The following is a 25,691-nucleotide window of genomic DNA, read 5'->3' as shown; positions in this document are numbered from 1 at the left end:
AACCAATCACAGTGAAAACACCATTTTGTTTCCAACCTCAAGTTTAAAGGTATTAGCTTGCGAGGGCAAGATCTTCTTTACACTATTCTAATAAATAATAATCAATGAGTAGATAAACAGTTATTTCATCAAGTTTTTGTTAATACTTTTTCAACTATTTCATTTTAAACAGTCCAATGAATATATCTATCGCAACCGTAATCAAATAAAAAATTGTAAAAGTGGATGAAAAACAGTAAAAAAAAAAAAAAAAACCTTTTACCGATGGACCCGGTTCGTGGATGTCGGTTCTCCTCTGAAGTACCTAATTTTCATTTTTTAGGTCTCAAAAATCTCTCGAGAGTCCTTGGGTAGGGACCAGAGACAAAGAAAACAAAACAAAGCGAGAGAAAGTTATTTATAGCAGAGGTCAGTACTCTCACCTCTAGTAATAGATTAATAGCAGTGCTTCTTCACCCTTCCCTTTCAGTGCCGATAGATACAATCCCCCAAATTTTCACTCGCTAAAACCCGAAATCTCTCTCACAGAAATCAATTTCTCTCTCTTTACACAACCGTAAAATTGTACCAGAACCGAAGCGAGAGAGTTTAGCAGCAGTTCACCACCATGAAACCCTAGAAAAACCCTAGAAATTCAAATTGAGAACAAAACTTAGGGTTTTTGACGCCATGAGTCCAATTCAGAATTTCGAGCAGCATTCTCGCCATCTCGTGGAGCCTGACCTCCGTAAGTCTTTCTTTCCCTCCCCTTCTTTTTTCATTTTCCTGTTAGTTCGTTGAGAAAATGAAGGAAATGAGTGTAATTTGTGTGTTTTTTGTTGTTTATCATGGAACTTGAAGTAATATAAGAGAGATGATAGTCTTATTAGGTTAAAGCTGATAATAGTTATAGAAATTTAAGTCCCTTTTCTTTTTCTTAATTATGTTCTGTTTATAATTTTTGAACAGCGATTCAAACGAGGCTACAGATGGCTATGGAGGTGCGGGATAGTCTTGAGATTGCGCACACGGCGGAGTATTTGAATTTTCTTAAATGTTACTTCCCGGCATCTTCTATTATTCTGTTACAAATTACAAAACCGCAATTTGTAGATAATTCTGAGCATAAGTTACGAAATATTGTGGTGGAGATTCTGAATCGCTTACCGCATAGTGAGGTTCTTCGGCCCTTTGTTCAGGATCTTTTAAAAGTTGCAATGCAAGTGCTTACTACCGATAATGAAGAAAATGGGTTGATATGCATTCGTATTATTTTTGATCTTTTGAGGAATTTTAGGCCAACATTAGAAAATGAGGTTCAGCCATTTTTAGACTTTGTATGTAAGATTTATCAGAATTTTAGATTGACTGTTAGCCATTTCTTTGATAACGCAAGTGCGGCTGTTGAGGATGTTAAACCAATGGAAATTTCTACTTCTTCAGATCAAGGGCTTTTGAGTACTGGACACATTGGGAATGGCCAGCTTAATCCTAGTACTCGTTCATTTAAGATAGTTACTGAGAGTCCACTTGTGGTTATGTTTCTGTTCCAATTGTATAGCCGTCTTGTACAAACTAATATTCCTCACTTATTGCCATTGATGGTTGCTGCAATATCTGTCCCGGGCCCTGACAAGGTTCCTCCCCATCTGAAAACTAACTTCATTGAACTGAAGGGTGCACAGGTTAAGGTAAGTTTTGTTTGCTCATGATGTCCCTTCATTGTCTTTTCCTGCATGAGATAAAGCTCGTTTCATGTAGATGTTGCTGATGACTTAAGGCAGTACTTAGCTGTTAGTATATTTATACTGATTTTGGAGGGGAGAAAACCAGTTTTTTCTTAAGAGTAGATTTTTTAGTCATTAAAATGACTTAAATATGTGCTCTTCACGTTTATAAATAAGAGAGATTGTTTTTGAAGGGAAACCATAGTTCTCACTTGCCTTGGAATCATGGTGTTATCGGAAGATATTCATGTTTTTGATTCTGTAATCTAGCATGACTGCAGAAACAATGATGTTATTGAAGCTCCTTCAATAAGTTAAAATCTTTTGTTGTGGGCTTGTGAAACCACTTGAAGTAGTTTCTTGTCTTGCTTTTAGATTTTAATTTGAGGATATGAAGGCGCAATGGGATTCCAGGCTGTAAGGATCCAACGAATGATCACTTAAGTGCTAGAGCATATAAAATGTCAAGCAACTCTTTACTTGAATAATGTAAAAACTTTCAAACATATTCACAAAAGCTCTTATGTGCCTCTGCTCCCAAATGGATGAAAGTTTACTGTTTTGATCTAAACTTGACATCCTTTCTTGTGCTCAGAGCTACTCTTCAATTTTGCCACCTTTTGTCCTCAAAAAGCTGGGGGAGAGGTACATAAAATAGATGTGATATCTGTGGAAATAACAAATAGAGCTTCGGCAGAAATCATATTGTTGTAATCAAACGTCCAGAACTGTGTGCCCCTCAATTTGTTTCTATCACATCATTACACTAATTACACTATTTTGCCTTTTGCAGACAGTTTCTTTCTTAACCTACCTGTTGAAGAGTTTTGCTGACTATATTAGGCCACATGAAGAAAGTATATGTAAAAGCATTGTGAATTTGCTTGTTACATGCTCAGACTCTGTGGCCATTAGAAAGGTTAATGATTGCTTTTTAATTGATTTTCTCTTTATGAATGTTGGTCTCTTGTAGTTTCAAAAACTGATGTCTGAGCACATTTGTTGCAGGAACTGCTAGTTGCCTTAAAACATGTTCTAGGGACAGATTTCAAGAGGGGTTTATTTCCTTTAATTGACACACTTTTAGAAGAGCGGTAAAATCTTCTATCTTATTATGGGTCATACGTATCAATGAGCTTTCATGATCACAAATTCTCAGGAGATGCTAAAAATGTCTAATTATTAAATTTTTGGGGCACATGGAAGACAATTGAAATAGCACTCTAATCTGTTTGTTGTGTGGGCTTAATGGTACTATGTGAAGTAATGACTGAGTGTTAAAGAATTCAATTCAAAAATTACAACAGAGGAAAATTGAGCATGAACGTCACAGTTGGTAATCTATACCTACTCCTGGAAAATAATAAATTGATAGAGGTTCTGTATAAATTGCTGACAAAAGATTGAATCATTTGATTCTGAGCTTATTCAAGGAAGCATCATGTGGTTGGTGGCTTTACTTGAAGAGGTCCATCACATTTCTTCAGAATGTATTTTGTGCAATTATTTGTATAAAATGGAGCCAATTTTCCTGGTCCATATTTTATTTTGCTTATTTTTAGTTTGTATATTAAAAATTTCTTATAATTTTCCTTTTGATGGTATGTACATCTACTCCGATCATTTTCAGATAGTTGTGAATATTTGGCCCTTCGATTTTAAGAATTTCATTATTGGTGGTTCTGGCACTGAACATTTCCTGTTTAACACTTAGTTTTCCTATCCATTCTAGAGTTCTAGTTGGAACTGGTCGGGCATGCTATGAAACTCTGAGGCCATTGGCTTATAGCCTACTTGCAGAGATTGTTCATCATGTTCGGAGTGACCTTTCCTTATCACAGGTGCTGTTTCTTATGGGATATCTGATGTCAATTTTACTTTCTGATATCAAATTTCTCAATTACTATTTCATCTCTTGCTTTCACACCTATGTGTTGTGCACTGTACTAGACAATTATTGGTCAGTTCTGTTGCCAGTTTATTAACATAGAAAGTGAAAAAGTTCCTGCTGGTTCAATATATTTTATCCATGAGATTCTTTTGGTTCTTCTTATTGAAAATCAGTCTTCTAACTTCCTTTTTCTTACTCTACTGCAGCTGTCACGGATTATTTACCTGTTCTCAAGTAACATGCATGATGCTTCATTATCTCTCAGCATCCACACCACCTGTGCCCGGTTAATGTTAAATCTGGTGTGTATACTTTATTCTGTCCTTAAAGGCTTAGCTTCCTAATTAGGGGCATAATTATGATTAGTTCCACAGACCTTCTTTTTTATTCTTTTAAATTGTTTTTGTTGGGTTTAGGTAGAGCCAATTTTTGAGAAAGGTGTGGACCATTCAACCATGGATGAAGCTCGGATTTTACTGGTATGAACGTCAGTTTAAGTATTGTAAATATCTTTTGGTTGGATTTTCTCATTATATCTGGGAATAACTTATGTGGTCCTACAGGGGCGTATTTTGGATGCTTTTGTTGGCAAATTCAGCACTTTTAAGCGCACCATTCCGCAGGTAATCCTTGCTTGGTGATCCCTTTTCCATGTGGTATTTTTGCTCGGACAAAATTTTGGTTAGTTACTGGATTGAAGTTTAGGGCACGCGTGCTTCTTTTTTTTTTTTTTTTCCTCGTGCAGCAATTGGTGTTAGGATATGGTTAAGTTGATGCTTCGAGTGTATTTAGATGCCATTTGCTTTTATTTTCTCACTTTCTCTATGGTTAACATGCAATCTTCATTTTGTATTTTTCGTTCTGAGAGTTTGTGGATATCATTAGCTTTTCATGTTTCAGTCGCAGGAGCTGGTGTTAAATTAGTTTTCAGTGCCTAAACTGTCTTGGCATGTGAAGTATTTCATGACCTTGGAACATGTATTAGAGATTGGAATTTACAGGTTCATGTTGTTGTATGATCTGGATTATACCTTGGAACTATTGTATTAGAGATAGGAATCTACAGGTTCATGTCGTTGTTTGATCTGGGTTATAGGATGGTTCCTTTATAAGTATCATCTTTTGGCATAGTTCTGATTAGCATTTTGGAGCAGATGGAATATTTGTGTTATTTTATCTGGTTTGTTCATTGCTATGGATTTGAAGGCAGATGCAATCAGATATGGTCTAAAAATGCAGTGACGCTACCATAAGCCCCCTTTTTTATTGTTTACTATTCTCTGCTGGATACTAGCTCATCGAAATATGTTTAGGTTTTTGATGTTACTTTTGGAGGTACCTATCTAAAGTACTTTGCTGCAGAGTTTTAGCTCTCAAATGTTCCTGCTCCAGTTTTTGCTATAGCCCTTCTTATTGTCGGTCTTCAAACAATTCCGTTGATATTTTAGTTAAAAAAACAGAAAATAAATTGAAATATAATAAGATTTTTCCTGACCTTTTGCACTGTGTTAATTAAATGGCATACTTGCATCCACATGCTTGTTCAAGGTTCAAAGTATGTTGAGCCAACTTTCTGATAGCCTTATCATTGCCATTTTTCTTTCTAGATAGCAATATTTGATTATTTTTCTTTCCATTTGTCAGAAGCCTGTCTTCTTTGCTCTCTATTTTCTTGTTCTCGTCTTCAAATCATATTTTTTGCCTGTGATCATTAATGCACTTCCTTTTTGGTTGATAGCTGTTGGAGGAAGGGGAGGATGGAAAGGAGCGTGCTACTTTGAGGTCAAAGCTTGAACTCCCTGTGCAGGTTGCTCTGTGACTTTCCACGTGCTTTTAAATCACTGTCTAATGTTGCATGACGCACCAGTTTGAACTTTAGCTCTTGTTCTTCACGCTTCTTGTTTCTGCTGTTACAAGAATATACTTTGTTAACCCATTCTCTGATTTTAAATTTTACTCTGTAGATATGATTGTTACAAATGATAAGCCTTGCTAGATTGCGACACTTACTATGTTCCACAATTGATAAACTACTGCTCTATGTTACTATTGGATTTAAGTATTTAGTATTTGCTAGCTGTATGCTGTTAGGACTTGTTTATTTGTTGCTTGTGTATTGGAACCCTTTTGAAGGTTCCTGTGATAAAGCATTTGGAATATCACCTGTAGTTTGCTTTCCTTGAACCAAAGCTGGAGTCTAGAAATATATTCAACAAAAAATACTGGCAATGGCCTGAGGTTACGCAGTCTTCAGAAGTGCTATTTATTTGCGCATGGTTTAAGACATGGAACTTTAACTGTGGTGAAGTTGGCTGTTTGTGGGTCAAGCAAACTGCTAAAGCCTAACTGTGATCAAGTTAGTTGTTTCTGGTAAAAGCAAACTGCTAAAGTCCTGAAGTATCTCACATGAAAGTTGTTGTATCAATAAATAGAATGTGTTTAGTTGATCCTTGAAATAAAAGGCCTTTTAGTTTATCTGTGAATCTCTTTATTTTATATATCAATGAACTTTGCATAGGTTGAAAACATTAAATGTTTTCTCCAGTATTGCGGGAGTTATTTTGAATATCTGTGCATAAATATCCTTGTGTACTGGAAAATATTTAGGAACATTTTGCATGTTTCAGTGGAGCACTGTCATTGATGTGTTACAGGAGTGTCCTCTTTTGTTTGATGGATGAATACAAATGGTTGATATTTTCTTTTCCAAATCCATCATATACACAATCTTGGGTTTGTCTTCCTTCAATCTTGACTTGTAATTGGTTGCAGGCAGTTTTGAATTTGCAAGTTCCGGTGGAACATTCTAAGGAAGTCAGTGATTGTAAGAATTTGATCAAGACCTTAGTTATGGGTAATAATAGATCCTCTCACAATACCATCCTTGTTCTCTTTCAATGTTTTATGATGATGATTATGATAACCTATAGAGTTTCAAGCACCATTTGATACTACTCAATGGAGATGAATGCTTCTGAATTATGTTTCTAATTGTTAATTTACCTATTCTCAGAGAACTTAAGAATCTTTGGGTGGTTATGTTTTCAGGAATGAAGACTATTATATGGAGCATCACTCATGCACATTTGCCACGATCACAGGTTTCTGTTTCAAAATTTAACCACGTTCAAAAATTGCTTTTCGTTTAACATTTCTTTACGTGTTAGCTTCTTGTTCTTTTTCATAGCTTAATTCCATTGGTTTAGGTTTCTCCTTCCACGCATGGAACACATTCTCAAGTGCTTGTTTCACCGTCTTCTAGCTTACCGGCTCCCCAAGCATTCAAAGGGATGAGAGAAGATGAGGTATTATGTGATGCATCTTCTTGCTTGTCTCTCGATTGGCTTGGTCTGACTTTGATTTTTGACAGGTGTGGAAAGCCTCAGGTGTCCTGAAGAGTGGGGTGCATTGTTTAGCTCTCTTTAAGGAGAAGGATGAGGAGAGGGACATGCTTAATCTATTTTCCCAAATACTGTCCATAATGGAACCTCGAGATCTTATGGACATGTTCTCATTGTGCATGCCTGAACTTTTTGAATGCATGATTAGCAATACTCAACTGGTTCACATTTTTTCTTCGCTTTTGCAATCTTCGAAAGTATATCGCCCATTTGCAGATGTCTTGGTTAACTTTCTTGTATGCAGCAAACTTGATGTTTTGAAGAACCCAGATTCACCTGCAGCAAAACTGGTTCTGAATCTCTTTCGGTTTATATTTGGTGCTGTCTCTAAAGCACCTGCAGAGTTTGAACGTATTTTGCAGCCTCATGTCCTTGTTATAATGGAAGTTTGCATGAAGAATGCTACTGAAGTTGAAAAACCTCTTGGTTATATGCAGCTTCTTCGAACAATGTTTAGGGCTCTTGCTGGATGTAAATTTGAGCTTCTCCTCCGGGATCTGATTCCAATGTTACAGCCCTGCCTGAATATGTTATTGACAATGCTTGAGGGTCCAACTGGTGAAGATATGAGGGACCTTTTACTTGAACTATGCTTAACAATGCCTGCACGCTTAAGCTCATTGCTGCCGCACCTTCCACGTCTTATGAGACCTCTTGTTTTGTGTCTGAAGGGAAGTGATGACCTAGTGAGTTTAGGTTTAAGAACACTTGAATTTTGGGTAGATAGTTTAAATCCTGATTTCCTGGAACCCAGTATGGCTAATGTCATGTCAGAGGTAATTTTATCCTTATGGTCTCACCTGAGGCCTGCACCTTATCCCTGGGGTGGAAAAGCTCTGCAACTCCTTGGCAAGTTAGGTGGCCGCAACAGACGTTTTCTTAAAGAGCCCCTTGCACCTGAATGCAAAGATAACCCAGAGCATGGGCTTCGTCTTATACTTACATTTGAGCCTTCAACTCCGTTTTTGGTGCCTTTGGATCGATGCATAAATCTTGCAGTAGCAGCTGTCATAAACAAAAACAGTGGCATGGATGCTTTCTACCGAAAACAGTCTTTGAAGTTCCTCCGTGTTTGCTTGTCATCTCAGCTTAATTTGCCTGGGAATGTTTCTGACGAGGGATATACAGCCAGAGAGCTGTCAACCACCTTAGTTTCTGCAGTTGATTCATCCTGGCGTAGGTCCGAGACATCAGATATAAAGGTAGTTGAAAAATATTGATTGAAATGCTGCTGAATCTCAATTGTTAGTGCTTTCTAATCTACATTAGCAATTTCAGGTTTTCCCACAGTACCGATGTCATGTCCATTTGAATTGAATTTACTTTTGGATGTGGATGCAATCATAGTACCACTAATGTGCCTGAAGTTGACTGCTCTTGGGCCTGAATAGTGCTAGGATTTGTGATCTCATAGGAAGTCCTCGTGTTCCACCCATCCTTTTAAAGGAAAACAAAAATTTACTTTGGATCATATCATCTTTGGAATACTGACTTTGGTACTGTTGTGGCATGGGATTGAGTTTCTTGCTTTTTTGTAGTGCTATGCTGCAGGCACTTCCTGAGGCACTTCCCTGGCTGATATTCACCGGGATCCAAGTGTCCTCATATTTTGATTTTGACTTTTTTTTTCTATCTCCTTTTCTTTTTCCTCCTTCCGTTTATTTTATGGATGACATGGTCTCCAAAACCATCTTGTACATTCTTTTCCAGCACGTGCTTTATAGTGCCTGATCTAGTACTTCAGTAGATTAACCTGAGTGTCTTGTGCATTATGATGGAATGTCTCTGTAATTCAAGTTTGTATATTCTGCATGTTGGGAATTCTTGTTTTGCGTGAAATATCCAGCCACCAAGCCTTGTTGCTGTTCACCATCTCCATTATTTTCTCATTCCTTTTCCCTTTAGTAAGTTCAGTTAAAATTTTCTAGGACACTTCGTAATGCATTTCAAAAATTCTGAAAATCCCTTCCTCCAAAAACCACTACAAAAGTTAAGAACAAATTTTCCTTTCTTCCTCAATTTTAGATAAGATTGTTCGTTTAATATTTCAATCTCACAAATGTTCATCTTTAACCAATTTAGCATTTTATTCCTATGAAATTTTAGCTCATTCTGATTTATCACTCAAAGCTTGCAAGTGTTGTTTAATTATGTAATTTTTTTATCAGATTATTAATATATAATTAATACATTTATTGTACTTAAAATATATTAAAGTAAAATGATATATTCTCTAATAAAAATATAATATATAATGAAAGAGAGAGAGACACCTTGGGGCCCACACTCTCTCATACTCTATAGCATAAATATATGTTTATAATGATATTTATAAGCTCCTTTTACTGATCCCCTTTGTTCTATTAATTTGTCATATTTGAATTTTCTTTTCTTCATATTTGAACAGAAAGTACTAATTCTTTCTTACGACGTCGTTTGTGTAGAATGGTACAGCATTGCATAATGACATATATGGTGTATGGTACAGCATTGCATAATGACATATATGGTGTATTATTTCAGGCTGATTTAGGCGTGAAGACAAAAACCCAGCTTATGGCTGAGAAATCAGTTTTCAAGATTCTGTTAATGACCATAATTGCTTCCAGTGCTGAACCAGATCTGCATGACCCCAAAGATGATTTTGTTGTCAATGTTTGCCGCCATTTTGCTATGATATTTCATATAGATTATAACTCAAATAACCCTTCAATTCCAAGTGCTCTTGGTGGACCTATGCTTTCATCAAGTAGTAGTGTCAGTTCCAGGTCAAAGACTAGCACTAATCTGAAAGAGCTGGACCCTTTGATATTCTTGGATGCTTTGGTTGATGTGCTATCTGATGACAATAGGGTCCATGCCAAAGCTGCTCTAGGTGCTTTAAATATCTTTGCTGAAACACTTCTCTTCCTTGCTCGCTCAAAACATGGTGATGTGCTGATGTCAAGAGCAGGCCCTGGTACACCTATGATTGTGTCTAGTCCATCAATGAATCCTGTATATTCACCACCCCCAAGTGTTTGCATCCCAGTTTTTGAGCAACTTCTTCCACGTCTTTTGCATTGTTGCTATGGAACGACATGGCAAGCACAGATGGGAGGTGTTATGGGACTTGGTGCTTTGGTGGGAAAGGTAACTGTTGAGACTCTGTGCCACTTCCAAGTAAGAATTGTGCGGGGTCTAGTCTATGTACTCAAAAGACTTCCTCCCTATGCAAGCAAAGAGCAGGATGAGACTAGTCAAGTGCTTACACAGGTTCTTCGTGTGGTGAATAATGTTGATGAAGCTAACAGTGAACCACGCAGGAAAAGTTTTCAAGGGGTAGTTGATTTTCTTGCTTCAGAATTGTTCAATCCCAATGCATCTATTATTGTAAGAAAGAATGTGCAATCATGTTTGGCACTATTGGCTAGTAGGACTGGTAGTGAGGTATCAGAGTTACTTGAGCCTCTGTATCAGCCTTTGCTTCAGCCCCTTATCACACGGCCACTCAGGTCAAAGACTGTTGATCAACAGGTATGCTGTGTTGCTGCCTACAACTAATGCAATTTATCAATTTTCTTTGCTAACCTGATTTGGTACTTATAGGTTGGGATAGTTACAGCTCTGAATTTTTGCCTGGCCTTGAGGCCGCCACTTCTCAAGTTGACTCAAGAGCTAGTTAACTTTCTGCAAGAAGCGTTGCAAATAGCAGAGGCTGATGAAAATGTATGGGCTGTGAAGTTTATGAACCCCAAGTACACCTTGTCACTAAATAAGCTTCGAACAGCTTGCATTGAGCTACTCTGTACTGCTATGGCATGGGCTGATTTCAAGACTCAAAATCATTCTGAATTGCGTGCAAAGATCATTTCCATGTTCTTCAAGTCCTTGACATGTCGGACACCAGAAATTGTTGCTGTTGCCAAGGAGGGGTTACGCCAGGTATTGTTTAGCTTTTCTCAGAGGCTTAGCTTGCATGTAGATATTCATCTCCATTTCCTTATAGCTTGGCCATGATTTCAGTTTTTGTATATAATTTACGTTTAACAGCTGTGTTGCAAGGAGCAGAGATCTTCATGGATGATTCTGTGGGTATCCCATCTCAACTGATGTGTATATTCGAGTCTGTCCATAATATTGTTTGACCAAGAATTAACATAATGCATTAGGAATATAAGTGTACTTTTCTTTTTTGAAAAATGGAAACATTGAACCAGGGGGAGAGAAGCATATATCACATCACAAATGGCTAATAAATAAATAAATAAAATAAGCCCCCTTTTCCCATACATCCATCATGAGCTATCTGTTTTATTCAGTTTCCATTTGTCTTCCTATAAAAACACTTCTTCAAGTTTCTCTAATGAACTCAACATGTCATATTATTCGCTTTCTCATTCTGGCTAGGGAATGCTTTTGCTTCTGATCTTGCTTTTATTTAACATAAATTACTTTCCTTATTTGTCTTGACTTTTTTTAGGTTATTAACCAGCAAAGAATGCCGAAAGAACTTCTGCAGAGCAGCCTCAGGCCTATTCTAGTTAACTTGGCTCACACCAAGAATCTTAGCATGCCTCTTCTGCAAGGTCTGGCTCGCTTGCTTGAACTTTTGTCTAGCTGGTTTAATGTCACCCTGGGTGGTAAGCTGTTGGAGCACCTTAAGAAATGGATGGAACCTGACAAGCTTTCCCAGAGTATAAAGTCATGGAAGGCTGGTGAAGAGCCGAAAATTGCAGCAGGTAAGCATCTAGACCATCCACTTTAGTGGACACAGTTTGTTTGCCTAGCTAGCAGCTTATGTACTGTATGCCTGCATAGACGCTTGGTGAGATATGAACATGTGTGGTCTGATTTTGTGCGTCTTGGTTAAATTTACGTATGTGTATTCCTAATTGTGATTCCTTTTACTGGTTCTGTGCAGCTATCATTGAGCTATTCCACTTACTTCCCCATGCTGCATCGAAGTTTCTTGATGAACTTGTGACCTTGACTATTGATTTGGAAGGGGCTCTTCCTCCTGGACAAGTATACAGTGAAATTAACAGTCCATATCGTCTACCTCTTACAAAATTCTTAAATCGATATGCAACACTAGCTGTTGATTATTTTCTTGCCCGATTAAGTGATCCAAAATACTTCAGGCGGTAAGCTTAAACACTAGAGTTAATTTCTAAATTATGTTTCTGGAAATGACATTGTTGGTGTTCTTAACTTTTCTGCTCTTTTGTGAAATGCAGGTTCATGTACATTTTGAGATCAGATGCTGGCCAACCATTGAGAGACGAGCTGGCTAAATCCCCCCAGAAAATACTTGCAAGTGCCTTTCCTGAGTTTCTGCCAAAATCAGACGTGGAGATGACTTCTAGCTCTTCAACTCCACCTTCTGCTTTGTTGGGTGAAGAAAGTCTTGTTGCCCCTCCAGCTGACGGTGCAAATTTACCATCTATCCCCACTGGTGCAACTTCGGATGCTTATTTTCAAGGTCTTGCACTTATTAAAATGCTGGTCAAATTGATACCGGGCTGGTTGCATAGTAATCAACTTGTGTTTGATACCTTGGTACTAGTATGGAAGTCACCCGCTAGAGTATCCCGTTTGCACAATGAACAGGAGTTAAACTTAGTGCAAGTAAGTTTAGTAATCATTTATGGTAATATCTGCTGTACCAAGTTTCTTCTTGGCTATAATATTATTGAGATAACCTTGTTGACTGGGGAACAATAAAGTTTTATTCTCATAACACAATTGATTATAAAACAATGTCGAACACTGAATTTGATTAGTGATAGCTGGTTAAATTTCTCCTCTCTATCTTTTATCTCTTCAATTGCCTTAAACACTGCCTTTTGTGTTATCATTGCCCTATTCTAGTTATGCTTAACTTGCACAGAAGTGTGTTCATGATTTTTCCTTCTTCTGCTGAAAGCATGGTCTTTCTGCCCCAGCTCCCAAAAACTAAAGGAAAAAAATTTGAATTGGTCTAATGTGCATATGCCTTGCACACAGTTGGGTTTTGCTTTTGCAACAATGTTCTGCAGTTGGTTCAATCAGTTTTTATCAATCCTATAATGTTGACCATATTAATTGTGAATCAAACAAACAGTGCCTGTATTTTGAAGAAATGAAAGGTCCACTTAATTGGTTGAGTTAGATTGACTTATTATTCTAAAACCTTTGGTTTTTATTCATTTTTCAAATGCAGGTTAAAGAAAGCAAATGGCTTGTCAAATGCTTCCTGAATTACTTGCGTCATGACAAAAAAGAAGTTAATGTTCTCTTTGATATCCTCTCCATCTTCTTATTCCACAGTCGCATTGACTACACTTTTTTGAAGGAGTTTTATATTATTGAGGTACTTAAGCTGATTTTTCCCCATAGTGAAGATTACCTTTTCTTTTATTAGTTCATTTGGCTTTTATGGCTTTTGCACAAATTATCATTCTATATCAGGTCGCAGAAGGATATCCGCCGAACATGAAGAGAGCGCTCCTCTTGCATTTCTTGAACCTTTTCCAATCAAAACAACTTGGTCATGATCATTTGGTGGTTGTTATGCAAATGCTCATTCTTCCGATGCTTGCTCATGCTTTCCAGAATGCCCAAAGCTGGGAGGTTGTTGACCCTGGTATTATAAAAACCATTGTTGACAAACTTCTTGATCCACCGGAAGAGGTTCTCCCTTGGAAGTTTCATTTTTCTTTTATTTATTTAATGTATTTTGTTTGTCATTGTGCCTTCTGTAGGTGCATTAATTTATTCCTTAATGAAAGTACCATAGTATCAAAATATTCTGTAGGTGCATTAATTTATTCCCTAATTTGGTGATTAGGTTTCTGCTGAATATGATGAGCCTTTGAGGATAGAACTCTTGCAGCTCGCCACTTTACTGCTAAAATATCTCCAAAACGACCTTGTTCATCATCGGAAAGAGCTCATTAAATTTGGCTGGAATCATCTCAAACGTGAGGACAGTGCTAGTAAGCAGTGGGCATTTGTCAATGTGTGCCATTTCTTGGAAGCCTATCAGGCCCCAGAAAAAATTATACTTCAGGTACCTTAAGAAATAATTAATGACAAATCTTCTGCAGAGATGTCTCTTTTCTCTTATTGGTCAAGTTGTGTTCATATCATATCTTTTGACATAACCTTCAAACCTCAACCTAACTTCTGTCAAATGAAATGGGTGTAAACAACCCATTTCCTACATGAATTGCTTTTCTTAAATGGATTGTACATTATGAGAGTTTAATTTATAGAGTACACCAATGGTTGTGATCACTGAAGAACAACCTATGTGCGGATTATATAACCCTGCAATTCTGCCTACAAATCTTGATATGCTATCATCAGTCTGAAATAATGATCAAGCATGCAGGAAAAGAAAACATGTAAACCTACTGCATCTATTTTTACCCTTGTGCCTCACATATCATGAAAATGGACCTTACACATTAAAAAATGCAGGTTTTTGTTGCACTTCTCAGAACTTGCCAGCCGGAAAATAAACTTCTGGTCAAGCAGGCTCTTGATATACTGATGCCAGCTTTACCACGGAGGTTGCCTCTCGGCGATTCTCGGATGCCAATTTGGATACGATACACAAAAAAAATTTTGGTTGAGGAAGGTCATTCGATTCCCAATCTGATTCACATTTTCCAGCTTATTGTGCGTCATTCAGATCTCTTCTACAGCTGCAGAGCACAGTTTGTTCCCCAAATGGTCAATTCTCTCAGTCGGCTTGGACTGCCATGCAACACAACAACAGAAAACAGGCGCCTTGCCATAGAACTTGCTGGGTTGGTCGTTGGCTGGGAAAGGCAAAGGCAACATGAAATGAAAGTCATGACTGATGGTGATGTCCCCAGTCAGTCTAATGATGGATTTAACCCTGGGTCTGCTGGTACTGATTCTAAGCGTGCTGTGGATGGATCTACCTTCCCTGAAGATGCAAGTAAGAGAGTTAAAGTGGAACCTGGTCTTCAATCCATCTGTGTCATGTCACCTGGTGTTGCCTCATCAATACCAAATATAGAAACCCCTGGACCTGGTGGCCAACCTGATGAAGAATTCAAGCCTAATGCTGCTATGGAAGAAATGATTATCAATTTTCTTATAAGAGTGAGTCTTTTGTTTTATCTTTGGTTTTAATACGAGAGCAAGATTGGATGAGATCGTGCTTTCCTTGGTAGGCTTTGATTTAACAGCGTAGTGCATAACCTGCATGAATTAGATGACCACGGGACAATCAAAATATTGCAACCAAAATACTCTTATATACTATTTATTCTTTACGAAATCGTGTAAGACCTCTTGAATTTAGCTAAAATATGACCTGTCTAGTCAAATGATCTCTCTACTTCTACCCAATCTTTTCCAATTCAAGGTGACAAAACCTGCAGAAATGAGGGCATAATTTACAAAAAATGAAGTTACACTGACACCATGATAGAAAGCTGATCTGTGTCCAAGATGGATAAAATGTTTCAGTCTGCATCTCTCTGCAAATTGAAGAACATCGAGATCATTTATGATTTACATTACCATCATTGTGCCTGGTCAAAATTTGCACCTATTTTATCACACTGTTGTGGAGCAGCTGCATTTCATATAATAGTTATCTTTTTCTTTATTTAGTATGGAGAGAAAAGTTGACAATGTGGTCAGCTGTGTGGAACAGGTTGCCTTGGTCATAGAGCCCAAGGACAAGGAAGCTACTACTATGTACAAACAAGCCTTGGAGCTACTTTCACAAGCTTTGGAGGTGTGGCCCAATGCTAATGTTAAGTTCAATTACTTAGAAAAATTGTTCAACAGCATGCAACCATCACAGTCAAAGGATCCTTCTACAGCTCTTGCTCAGGGCTTGGATGTAATGAATAAGGTCTTGGAGAAGCAACCTCATTTGTTCATTAGAAATAACATAAACCAGATCTCTCAGGTAGTCACATATAATAAGCACTTGCTTGTTTTTTTATTCCTTGGGTTTATAATCATTATTTTTTGGCATTCATGTTTCTCTTATGTTTGTATCAGATTCTAGAACCCTGTTTCAAGCAGAAAATGTTAGATGCTGGAAAGTCATTGTGCTCGCTGTTGAAGATGGTTTTTGTTGCTTTTCCACCAGATGTGGCCAGTACACCACCTGATGTGAAGCTATTGTATCAGAAGGTCGATGACTTGATACAGAAGCACATTGACTCTGTTACCTCTCCTCAGACATTGGGTGAGGATACATCTGTTAGTTCGATTTCCTTTGTACTGCTTGTCATCAAAACCCTGACAGAGGTGGGGAAGTACATTGAACCACCCATATTGGTTCGTATCCTTCAACGACTAGCACGTGATATGGGATCATCAGCAGGTTCTCATTTGAGACAAGTATGTCATTGCTTCTTTCCTTTCTTCTTTTTCCATTTAAACTTACATAGTACTTGTGGTGAAGTATAATTACAAAGCACCTAATGTGCTTTCTGGTTTCTTTTTGTTAGGGGTAAAACATTTCCTTTCCTTTTTTTCATGCCAATGCTTTTGCAGAAAACATTTAAACTAGTAAATAGCTATACTCACATGAAAAAGCTTTAATTACGAATGGAATTTGCATGAAGCAGAATGGCATTGCACCAACATTCTATCTGTTGGTTTTCATACATGGGAAAACCTATTGCTTCTTTGGTATCTTGTCAGAAATTTGAATCACAACTCTTTGTTTGACATACATCCATGCCATATTCATCTAATATGCTTAATCTGTGTTGTGATAAACACCAAGTTGCGTGACTTTTCTCTGCTGGTGGGCAACTATTTCCTTTGAGGAGGGAAAGTGAGTCATTGCAGCCAAAAGAATTGTATCTTCCGGGACTAAACCAAAAGATAAACAAAACTTAAAACTTTTGGTAATACCAATCCCTCTTGAATATTTAGTTAATGAAACTCTTTGGAAGGCCCTTTGAGTAAGAACACCACCAACAACAATCCAGCCTCAATTCCAAACCTGTCATGGTTGACTTTATGGATCCTTTTGCACCATTCCACGTGCTCATATGCCAAATCTGCCTCTATTGAGAGCTTTTAAATCCTGTGATATCACTTCCATCCATGTTAAGCAGAACACCATAAAGGCCAGTAAAAACACTATTCTATGACAAAGCAGTTATCTAGATGTAGTTTGATTTTGATGAATTTTTTAGCTATGCTCTGACCAAATCTCCAATTAATGTCAAACTTTGCATGTTTCCACAAAACTCTGCAGGCCTTAATCCTCCAGAACCTGAAATTAACAGAGGACATATCCTGCTCTCGTTCACTAACAGAAATAAAAAATAAAAGTAAACCAATTTCTATCTAGGATCACCCAGGACCCTCCACTAGTAGTAATGTATAATGTACTGCCCTTTTTCACTAACATTGATTTTATATCGTGTTATTCTCTACATCAGGGTCAGCGAACCGATCCGGATTCGGCAGTGTCTTCTTCTCGTCAAGGTGCTGATCTCGGAGCAGTCATCTGTAATCTAAAATCCGTGCTGAAGCTTATTTGTGAAAAAGTGATGGTTGTTCCTGATTGCAAACGATCTGTAACTCAAGTCTTGAATGCCTTGCTTTCAGAGAAGGGCACCGATTCTAGCGTGCTTCTTTGCATTTTAGATGTTATAAAAGGGTGGATTGAAGATGATTTCTGCAAACCAGGAAGAGTCACATCAAGCGGTTTTATCAGTCATAAGGAAATAGTCTCTTTTCTTCAAAAGCTGTCACAAGTTGATAAGCAAAACTTCGGTCCTGATGCTCATGAAGATTGGGACAGGAAATATCTTCAGCTTCTTTATGGAATTTGTGCTGATTCAAAGTAAGCAATATTTTGAGATAATTGGTGTTTCTTATTTTATTAGGGTTTTAACTATATTACTTCATTGACGTCCAGATATTTGTTGGCCCTACGCCAGGAGGTGTTTCAGAAGGTGGAAAGACAATTCATGCTTGGTTTACGAGCAAGAGATCCTGACATTAGGAAGAAATTCTTTTTGCTTTATCATGAATCTCTTGGGAAATCATTGTTTACAAGACTGCAATATATTATCCAACTCCAGGACTGGGAAGCTTTAAGTGATGTTTTCTGGCTCAAACAGGGTCTTGATCTTCTTCTGGCAATCTTAGTTGAGGACAAACCAATCACTCTTGCCCCTAATTCTGCCAGGGTTCAGCCAGTTGTGGTCTCAAGTTCCCTTCCGGATAGTTCTGGGATGCAGCAACTGGTTGCTGATGTTCCAGAGGGTTCTGAGGAAGCTCCTCTCACTTTTGATAGTCTTGTTCTTAAGCATGCTCAGTTTCTGAATGAGATGAATAAACTTCAGGTTATTGCATTTATATTTAAATCTCTGCTACTCAGTGCTATGTCATGCTTTAACAACTAAGTATCTGTATTACCATGAACTTTAAGTGTTGGTAGACTCTAGTGTGCTCAATTGATATTTGTGCATTGTTGCGTACCCCATTTTGCTGAAATCGTTGTTTTTAAGTAGCAACAATTGTTTTATAAATAATACAAGCAATACATATTCTGCCTCTGGACCTTACTTCATGTCAATATCACTTGAAAGCAACTAATGATTCAGCTGCTTCATTATTAACTTTATTGATGTCATATGTCCTTGTGCAGTGCTTTTCTTGCTGCCCAGCCCAGCATGTGAGTTGAGAGGTTTGCTTTACTAAATGTCATTTCAGGTTTAACTCCTTTTATATTCTTCCAGGTGGCTGATCTGGTTATTCCATTAAGAGAACTGGCCCATACAGATGCAAATGTCGCATACCAATTGTGGGTGCTGGTATTTCCCATTGTCTGGGTGACCCTGCACAAAGAAGAACAAGTTACATTAGCTAAACCAATGATTACTCTCTTATCAAAAGATTATCACAAGAAGCAGCAAGCCAGTAGACCAAATGTGGTGCAAGCTCTCCTAGAAGGCCTTAAGTGGAGCCACCCACAACCTCGGATGCCAAGTGAGCTTATTAAGTACATTGGAAAAACATATAATGCATGGCACATAGCCTTGGCTTTGTTAGAAAGTCATGTCATGCTATTCATGAATGAAACAAAGTGCTCTGAGTCTCTGGCTGAGCTTTATCGTTTGCTCAATGAAGAAGATATGAGATGTGGGCTGTGGAAAAAGAGGTCAATCACTGCAGAAACTAGAGCTGGACTTTCACTAGTTCAGCATGGTTACTGGCAGCGTGCTCAAAGCCTCTTTTATCAAGCCATGGTTAAGGCAACACAAGGCACGTATAATAACACAGTACCTAAGGCTGAGATGTGTCTCTGGGAAGAGCAGTGGCTTTACTGTGCAAGTCAATTGAGTCAGTGGGATGCATTGGTTGACTTTGGTAAAAGCATGGAGAATTATGAAATTCTCCTTGATAGCCTCTGGAAATTGCCTGATTGGACGTATATGAAGGATCATGTGATCCCTAAGGCTCAAGTAGAAGAAACTCCAAAACTCCGTTTAATTCAAGCCTTTTTTGCGCTTCATGATAGAAATACAAATGGTGTGGGCGATGCAGAAAACACAGTGGGAAAAGGAGTTGATCTTGCTTTAGAACAGTGGTGGCAGTTGCCTGAAATGTCTGTACATTCCAGGATTCCTCTTTTGCAGCAATTCCAGCAGCTCATTGAAGTTCAAGAATCTGCTCGAATTCTTGTAGACATTGCAAATGGAAACAAACTTTCTAGCACTTCTGTTGGTGTGCATGGTAATCTCTATGCAGATCTCAAGGACATCCTTGAAACTTGGAGACTGAGAACCCCAAATGAATGGGATAACATGTCTGTTTGGTATGATCTGCTCCAGTGGCGTAATGAAATGTATAATTCTGTAATTGATGCATTCAAGGATTTTGTAACCACAAATCCACAACTTTATCACCTCGGATTTCGTGACAAAGCATGGAATGTGAATAAGCTTGCTCATATTGCTCGTAAGCAAGGCCTTAATGATGTTTGTGTAACAATTCTTGAAAAGATGTATGGCCATTCAACCATGGAAGTGCAGGTATGAAATCTTTAGAAGGCTTTGCTTCTGGCCCAGAATTTTTTTCCACTGCCAAAAGATTGACATCTATTATGGGTGTTTTTATTTGCTGCTTTGTTGAATTGGCGGGTACTTAAAAGGAGATGTAGGATTGTCCTGACTATTTTCTAATATATATTCTTGGGACCATCTCTTAATTAATATGTTGCAGCCTGGAATTGGAATTTGTTATTTAAATATTCAATTTTTATGAATACTCTAGTTTTTTAATATCCTCAATAGTCATGGACTGTTAATGCTCTCGTAAATCTCATTGTCAACTAAGCAGTGTGTTGGTTGTTTTGTATTTTGCACATCAATTTTTTGTCCTTTCTTTTCTCTTTGGTGATTGTGCTGTTCTGATTCTCCTTTTTGGGATGGAGAATAGAGGAAGTATGTCATCGGTTCTCTTGTTTCATGTTTGCAGGAAGCTTTTGTTAAGATAAGAGAGCAGGCAAAGGCTTATCTAGAGATGAAGGGAGAGCTTACCAGTGGTCTCAATTTGATTAACAGCACAAATCTGGAATATTTTCCTGTGAAACACAAAGCTGAGATTTTTCGTCTTAGAGGGGATTTTTTGTTGAAGCTTAATGACTCTGAAGATGCCAATATTGCATATTCAAATGCTATCAGCGTTTTCAAAAACTTGCCTAAAGGATGGATAAGCTGGGGGAATTATTGTGACACGGTATATGTTATTATTTACTTGCATTACAATGTGTGTTGCCAGGTTCTGTTACCCAGTACTGATCTGCTATCTGGTGTTTCAGGCTTATCGAGATACTCAAGATGAAATTTGGCTGGAATATGCTGTTAGCTGCTTTCTTCAAGGTATCAAATTTGGTGTTTCCAATTCCAGAAGCCATCTAGCTCGGGTGCTGTATCTTCTCAGCTTTGATACTCCCAGTGAATCTGTGGGGAGAGCATTTGATAAATACTTGGACCAAATACCCCACTGGGTTTGGCTTTCGTGGATTCCACAGCTATTACTTTCTTTGCAGAGGACAGAGGCACCTCATTGCAAACTTGTTCTACTGAAAATTGCCACGGTGTTTCCACAGGTAGATGTCGTTCCTTGTTCAAAAGATTGTTACCAAATATGTTATGCCATATTTTACGTTAATCTTGATTTTCTCCCGTCTAAAATTTTACAGGCTTTGTATTACTGGCTCCGCACATATTTGCTTGAGCGTCGTGATGTTGCAAATAAATCTGAACTAGGTAGATTGGCAATGGCTCAGCAAAGAATGCAGCAAAATGCATCTGGTGCTGGGGCTGCTTCTCTTGGATTGACTGATGGAAATGCGAGAGTGCAGAGTCATGGAGGCGGTGGTGCTTTAGCCACAGACAATACTGTTCATCAAGGCACTCAGTCTAGTGGTGGGATTGGGTCTCATGATGGTGGAAACACTCATGGACATGAACCTGAAAGATCCACAGCAGTTGAAAGCAGTGTGCATGCGGGGAATGATCAAACTTTACAACAAAGTTCTTCGATGATCAGTGAAAGTGGTCAGAATGCTGTGAGGCGTAATGTTGCTTTGGGCTTTGTTGCTTCTGCTGCCAGTGCTTTTGAAGCTGCAAAGGAGATAATGGAGGCTCTTAGAAGCAAACACAGTAATTTGGCTAGTGAACTTGAGGTGATGATTGTCATGCTAGATTTCTTGCTTCAATTATGTTTTTATTATATACCTCACAAAACTCTTATACATGTTATGACAGAATATCTACCACCTCATGGAAAAGGAGAAATAATAAGAAACCAAGTTCTCTATTTCTAAATGCTCGCCCATGATAATATGAACTGTTTTTTTTTTTTTTTCCACTAATGTTCAATTATATTAGTTAATAGAAAATGGTTTTCAACCTTTTGGTTCATAATAAAATTCTGGTTTTGCAGATTCTACTTACAGAAATTGGTTCCCGGTTTGTGACTCTGCCAGAGGAGAGACTTCTTGCTGTGGTTAATGCACTGCTCCACCGCTGCTACAAGTACCCAACTGCCACTACAGGAGAGGTTCCCCAATCTCTCAAGAAAGAACTCTCTGGTGTTTGCAGGGCTTGCTTCTCTGTTGATGCTGTGAACAAGCATGTTGATTTTGTGAGAGATTACAAACAGGATTTTGAGCGTGATCTTGATCCGGAAAGCATAGCTACTTTCCCTGCCACTCTTTCCGAACTGACTGCTCGATTGAAACATTGGAAAAATGTTCTACAGAGCAATGTAGAGGACCGGTTTCCAACTGTCTTGAAACTTGAAGAGGAAAGCAGGGTTCTGCGTGACTTTCATGTTGTTGATGTAGAGGTTCCAGGACAGTATTTTTGTGATCAGGTAATTGAGCCACACTTGACACATTAATTTCTGTGATGGATTTCTGCTTTACATAGTGAAGTTTTCTTGTCTGGTATGGGTGAATAGATCTTGGAAACTGATATTATTATTGGAACTTGTACCACATCATTAGCCTTTTTTGTATTCAATAGCGTATTTATGGTTTTTATTTTTCTTGTTTTTATGATACTATTTAACTATTTCCAGGAAATTGCACCAGACCACACAGTTAAGTTAGACAGGGTTGGAGCTGACATTCCAATTGTTCGAAGGCATGGAAGCAGCTTCAGGCGTCTGACTCTTATCGGTTCTGATGGTTCTCAACGTCATTTCATTGTCCAGACATCCTTGACCCCTAATGCAAGAAGTGATGAACGAATACTGCAGCTTTTCCGTGTAATGAACCAGATGTTTGATAAGCACAAAGAATCAAGACGTCGTCATATATGCATTCACACTCCAATCATCATTCCTGTTTGGTCCCAGGTGATTATCACTGCTGAATTTATTTGAATCTTTAAATGGATAAGCATGATGAAAATCATACAAAGACAGGAAATAGCATCTTATAGTGGGACATTGAATCCGTGGTTTTCTGTTCTTTGTTTCCTCTCTTTCTTACTAGTACAGTTTTTGCTGATAGATTGCACCTGATAGTGCTAACAAGGGCCTATCTGAATTGTAATTCTGATAATTATTTTCTGCATGGGCAGGTCCGCATGGTCGAAGATGATTTAATGTATAGCACTTTTCTTGAAGTGTATGAGAACCATTGTGCAAGGAATGACCGAGAAGCAGATCTCCCAATCACCTACTTCAAGGAGCAACTAAACCAAGCTATATCTGGCCAAATCTCTCCTGAAGCTGTTGTAGATCTTCGCCTCCAAGCTTACAATGAGATAACTAAGATTTATGTGTCTGATGGCATCTTTTCCCAGTATATGTACAAGACTCTTCTGAATGGCAATCATATGTGGGCTTTTAAAAAGCAATTTGCAATCCAGTTAGCGCTTTCAAGTTTCATGTCTTTCATGCTGCAGATCGGAGGAAGGTCCCCAAATAAGATACTATTTGCTAAGAACACTGGCAAGATTTTCCAGACAGATTTTCACCCTGCATATGATGCAAATGGCATGATTGAGTTCAATGAACCCGTTCCTTTTCGGCTAACAAGGAACATGCAGGCATTCTTCTCCCATTTTGGAGTAGAAGGTCTTATTGTGTCTGCCATGTGTGCTGCAGCACAGGCTGTGGTTTCACCAAAAGTAAGTTTCGGTGACCATCCATTTAGTTGGTGAGTTACTTTGATGGATATCATCCAGATGTAATGTTTTCAAATTTCTATTTTGCAGCAAAGCAAACATTTATGGCATCAATTAGCCATGTTTTTCCGTGATGAACTTCTGTCTTGGTCTTGGAGACGACCACTTGGGTTGAATCTGGGACCTGCTGCCAGTGGGAGTAGTATGAACCCTGCTGATTTCAAGCATAAGGTCACTACCAACGTAGACAATGTCATCAACCGTATCACTGGAATTGCTCCACAGTATCTCTCTGAAGAGGTAACCTCTATCTCCAATATCCCATCAAATGTGATGTCTCAATTACGTATTTTGGTAGTTATGAATAGCAGAGATACAGGCCCTGACATATTTGGTTAAATCTGTGGCAAAACCATCATGTATATTGTAGTGGTGAGGCTTGAAGATAAGCTGCCTGATTTGCATTGGATATCTTGAATCATCATCTCACACATTCTTTATGGTGTGCTGAGATTTAAAATATTGTAGAGTTCAGGATTGAACTTAAAGCACCATGGCTTTATGGTTTGGATCGGATATAAGGAAATTCATTAGCATTGCAACCCAAATTGGTTGGAGTTAAAACTAAGACAAAAGTCGCTGATTTCTTCATATTGACTTTACCAATCGTATTCGAACAGAAATTATTCATCTTTCTGTGAAGCAGTCAATAAGCATATATGATAAGAAAGGTGACTGCTGTCCCAAATCTGTCATGATGCGGCAATGTGCATGATGCCCAAAAATGTGATCAACGGAAGATCTAAAACTAATTCGTTTCCTTTGCTGATGGACGTGTTTTGTTTTCTTTCCCATTTTGTGCTGCATCAGGAGGAAAATGCTGTGGACCCACCACAGTCGGTGCAGAGGGGTGTCACTGAGTTGGTAGAAGCTGCTTTGACACCAAGGAACTTGTGCATGATGGATCCAACATGGCATCCCTGGTTTTAAGCCATGAATGGAGAGTAGCGATTGAATGTCAATAGTGGTTTTCTATTGTAAATAAAGATTATTATGCACAGCTGAATCTGGAAATTGCTGCTAGTTGTCATTCATTTTGAAGTCTAAATAGTTAACGGTAGGCTTTATATATGAATGTTCATTAATTGAATTAAGCAGTTGCATCATGAAAATTCTACAATCAGATGGAGGATTTTACAGTCTTAGGAGTCCATGAAAACGGAACGTGTCTTTACTGAGTTTATACACATTTTAAATAGTGAACTTCTTAGTTTGCCCTTTACAGGGGTATTTTTTGGGTTTTCTTGAAAGGCTCATTGGCCATTACACAAGTGAAATGGTTGACTTTCTTTTAAAAGTAAAATATTTGAAACTGGTATCTATAGGTTTTTATTTATTTCATTTGTTCAAGCACATTAAACACTTTTAAGAAGATTTTTTAACATTTGAACTACCATTAAAAACAAGCTATGTTGTGGAACTAATCACCCAGTAATAGGGTTAGGGTTGGTGCCCGGTAATAGGCTAGCATTGTCAATCAGTTTGTTTGATGATTTAAGTTAATATAATAACATGTTTGTAATATGATATAAAAATGATATAAATTAACCTGACAGTCAATATGCTATGAAAAAAATTTGTGGTTGTATTAGTGGTAAAATGACATTCCATCAGCAATGATGGTGATCGCGTGTTGGAAAGTGATTGCCAACCGTGTGTTCATATAAAAAAAGGTGAGAAATTATGGTTAAAATCATAAAGTAATGTGAGGAAAATTCATTTTAAGCATGAGCATACAAAGGAAAAGTAATGTAATAATATTCCAATCATGTAATGTAATGGACCACTAAGCTGAAAGGTGAAGTAAATTATGTTTTTATTCGGTAGAATGTAAATATTTTAACGACGAGGTAATGATATTGATATAATATGACAAGATAAAAATAGTGATAATACAACTAAAATCAATTGTCATAAAACAAAACAATTGCTAAATGACCTAGAGTATGAAGAATACGAATTTTAAATTGTAGAGTATAAAAGTCGAATCACTAAAAAG

General features: G+C 37.9%; 1 protein-coding gene across 1 annotated transcript; it reads left to right on the top strand.

Moving 5' to 3' along the window:
• Positions 1–398: 398 nt before the first annotated feature.
• LOC7486566 (uncharacterized) lies at positions 399–24,831 on the top strand. The gene is made up of 35 exons (XM_024602267.2): positions 399–727; positions 949–1,670; positions 2,500–2,625; positions 2,715–2,800; positions 3,439–3,547; positions 3,804–3,899; positions 4,014–4,076; positions 4,161–4,220; positions 5,336–5,404; positions 6,370–6,451; positions 6,646–6,698; positions 6,804–6,902; positions 6,968–8,200; positions 9,522–10,514; positions 10,587–10,922; positions 11,461–11,719; positions 11,902–12,124; positions 12,218–12,608; positions 13,183–13,332; positions 13,431–13,652; positions 13,810–14,031; positions 14,445–15,098; positions 15,658–15,918; positions 16,014–16,358; positions 17,417–17,823; positions 17,899–18,328; positions 18,725–20,020; positions 20,466–20,726; positions 20,809–21,099; positions 21,193–21,678; positions 21,939–22,370; positions 22,578–22,856; positions 23,084–23,635; positions 23,723–23,932; positions 24,503–24,831. The coding sequence occupies exons 1-35, from the start codon at positions 670–672 to the stop codon at positions 24,620–24,622; spliced, it is 11,676 nt and encodes a 3,891-aa protein (XP_024458035.1). The 5' UTR covers positions 399–669; the 3' UTR covers positions 24,623–24,831.
• The last annotated feature ends 860 nt before the right edge of the window (positions 24,832–25,691 follow it).

Source organism: Populus trichocarpa, chromosome 5, assembly GCF_000002775.5.
Source record: "Populus trichocarpa isolate Nisqually-1 chromosome 5, P.trichocarpa_v4.1, whole genome shotgun sequence".
Taxonomy (NCBI): domain Eukaryota; kingdom Viridiplantae; phylum Streptophyta; class Magnoliopsida; order Malpighiales; family Salicaceae; genus Populus; species Populus trichocarpa.
The sequence above is the reverse complement of the archived record's forward strand: the minus strand, read 5'-3'. Positions and strand labels throughout refer to the sequence as shown.

Excerpts from the sequence above, each read along its gene's own strand:
- LOC7486566 (XM_024602267.2), top strand. The coding sequence starts at position 670 with ATGAGTCCAATTCAGAATTTCGAGCAGCATTCTCGCCATCTCGTGGAG. Across the intron at positions 3,548-3,803 it reads GTGACCTTTCCTTATCACAG|CTGTCACGGATTATTTACCT; the intron begins GTGCTGTTTCTT and ends ACTCTACTGCAG. Across the intron at positions 16,359-17,416 it reads CAGGTTCTCATTTGAGACAA|GGTCAGCGAACCGATCCGGA; the intron begins GTATGTCATTGC and ends TCTCTACATCAG.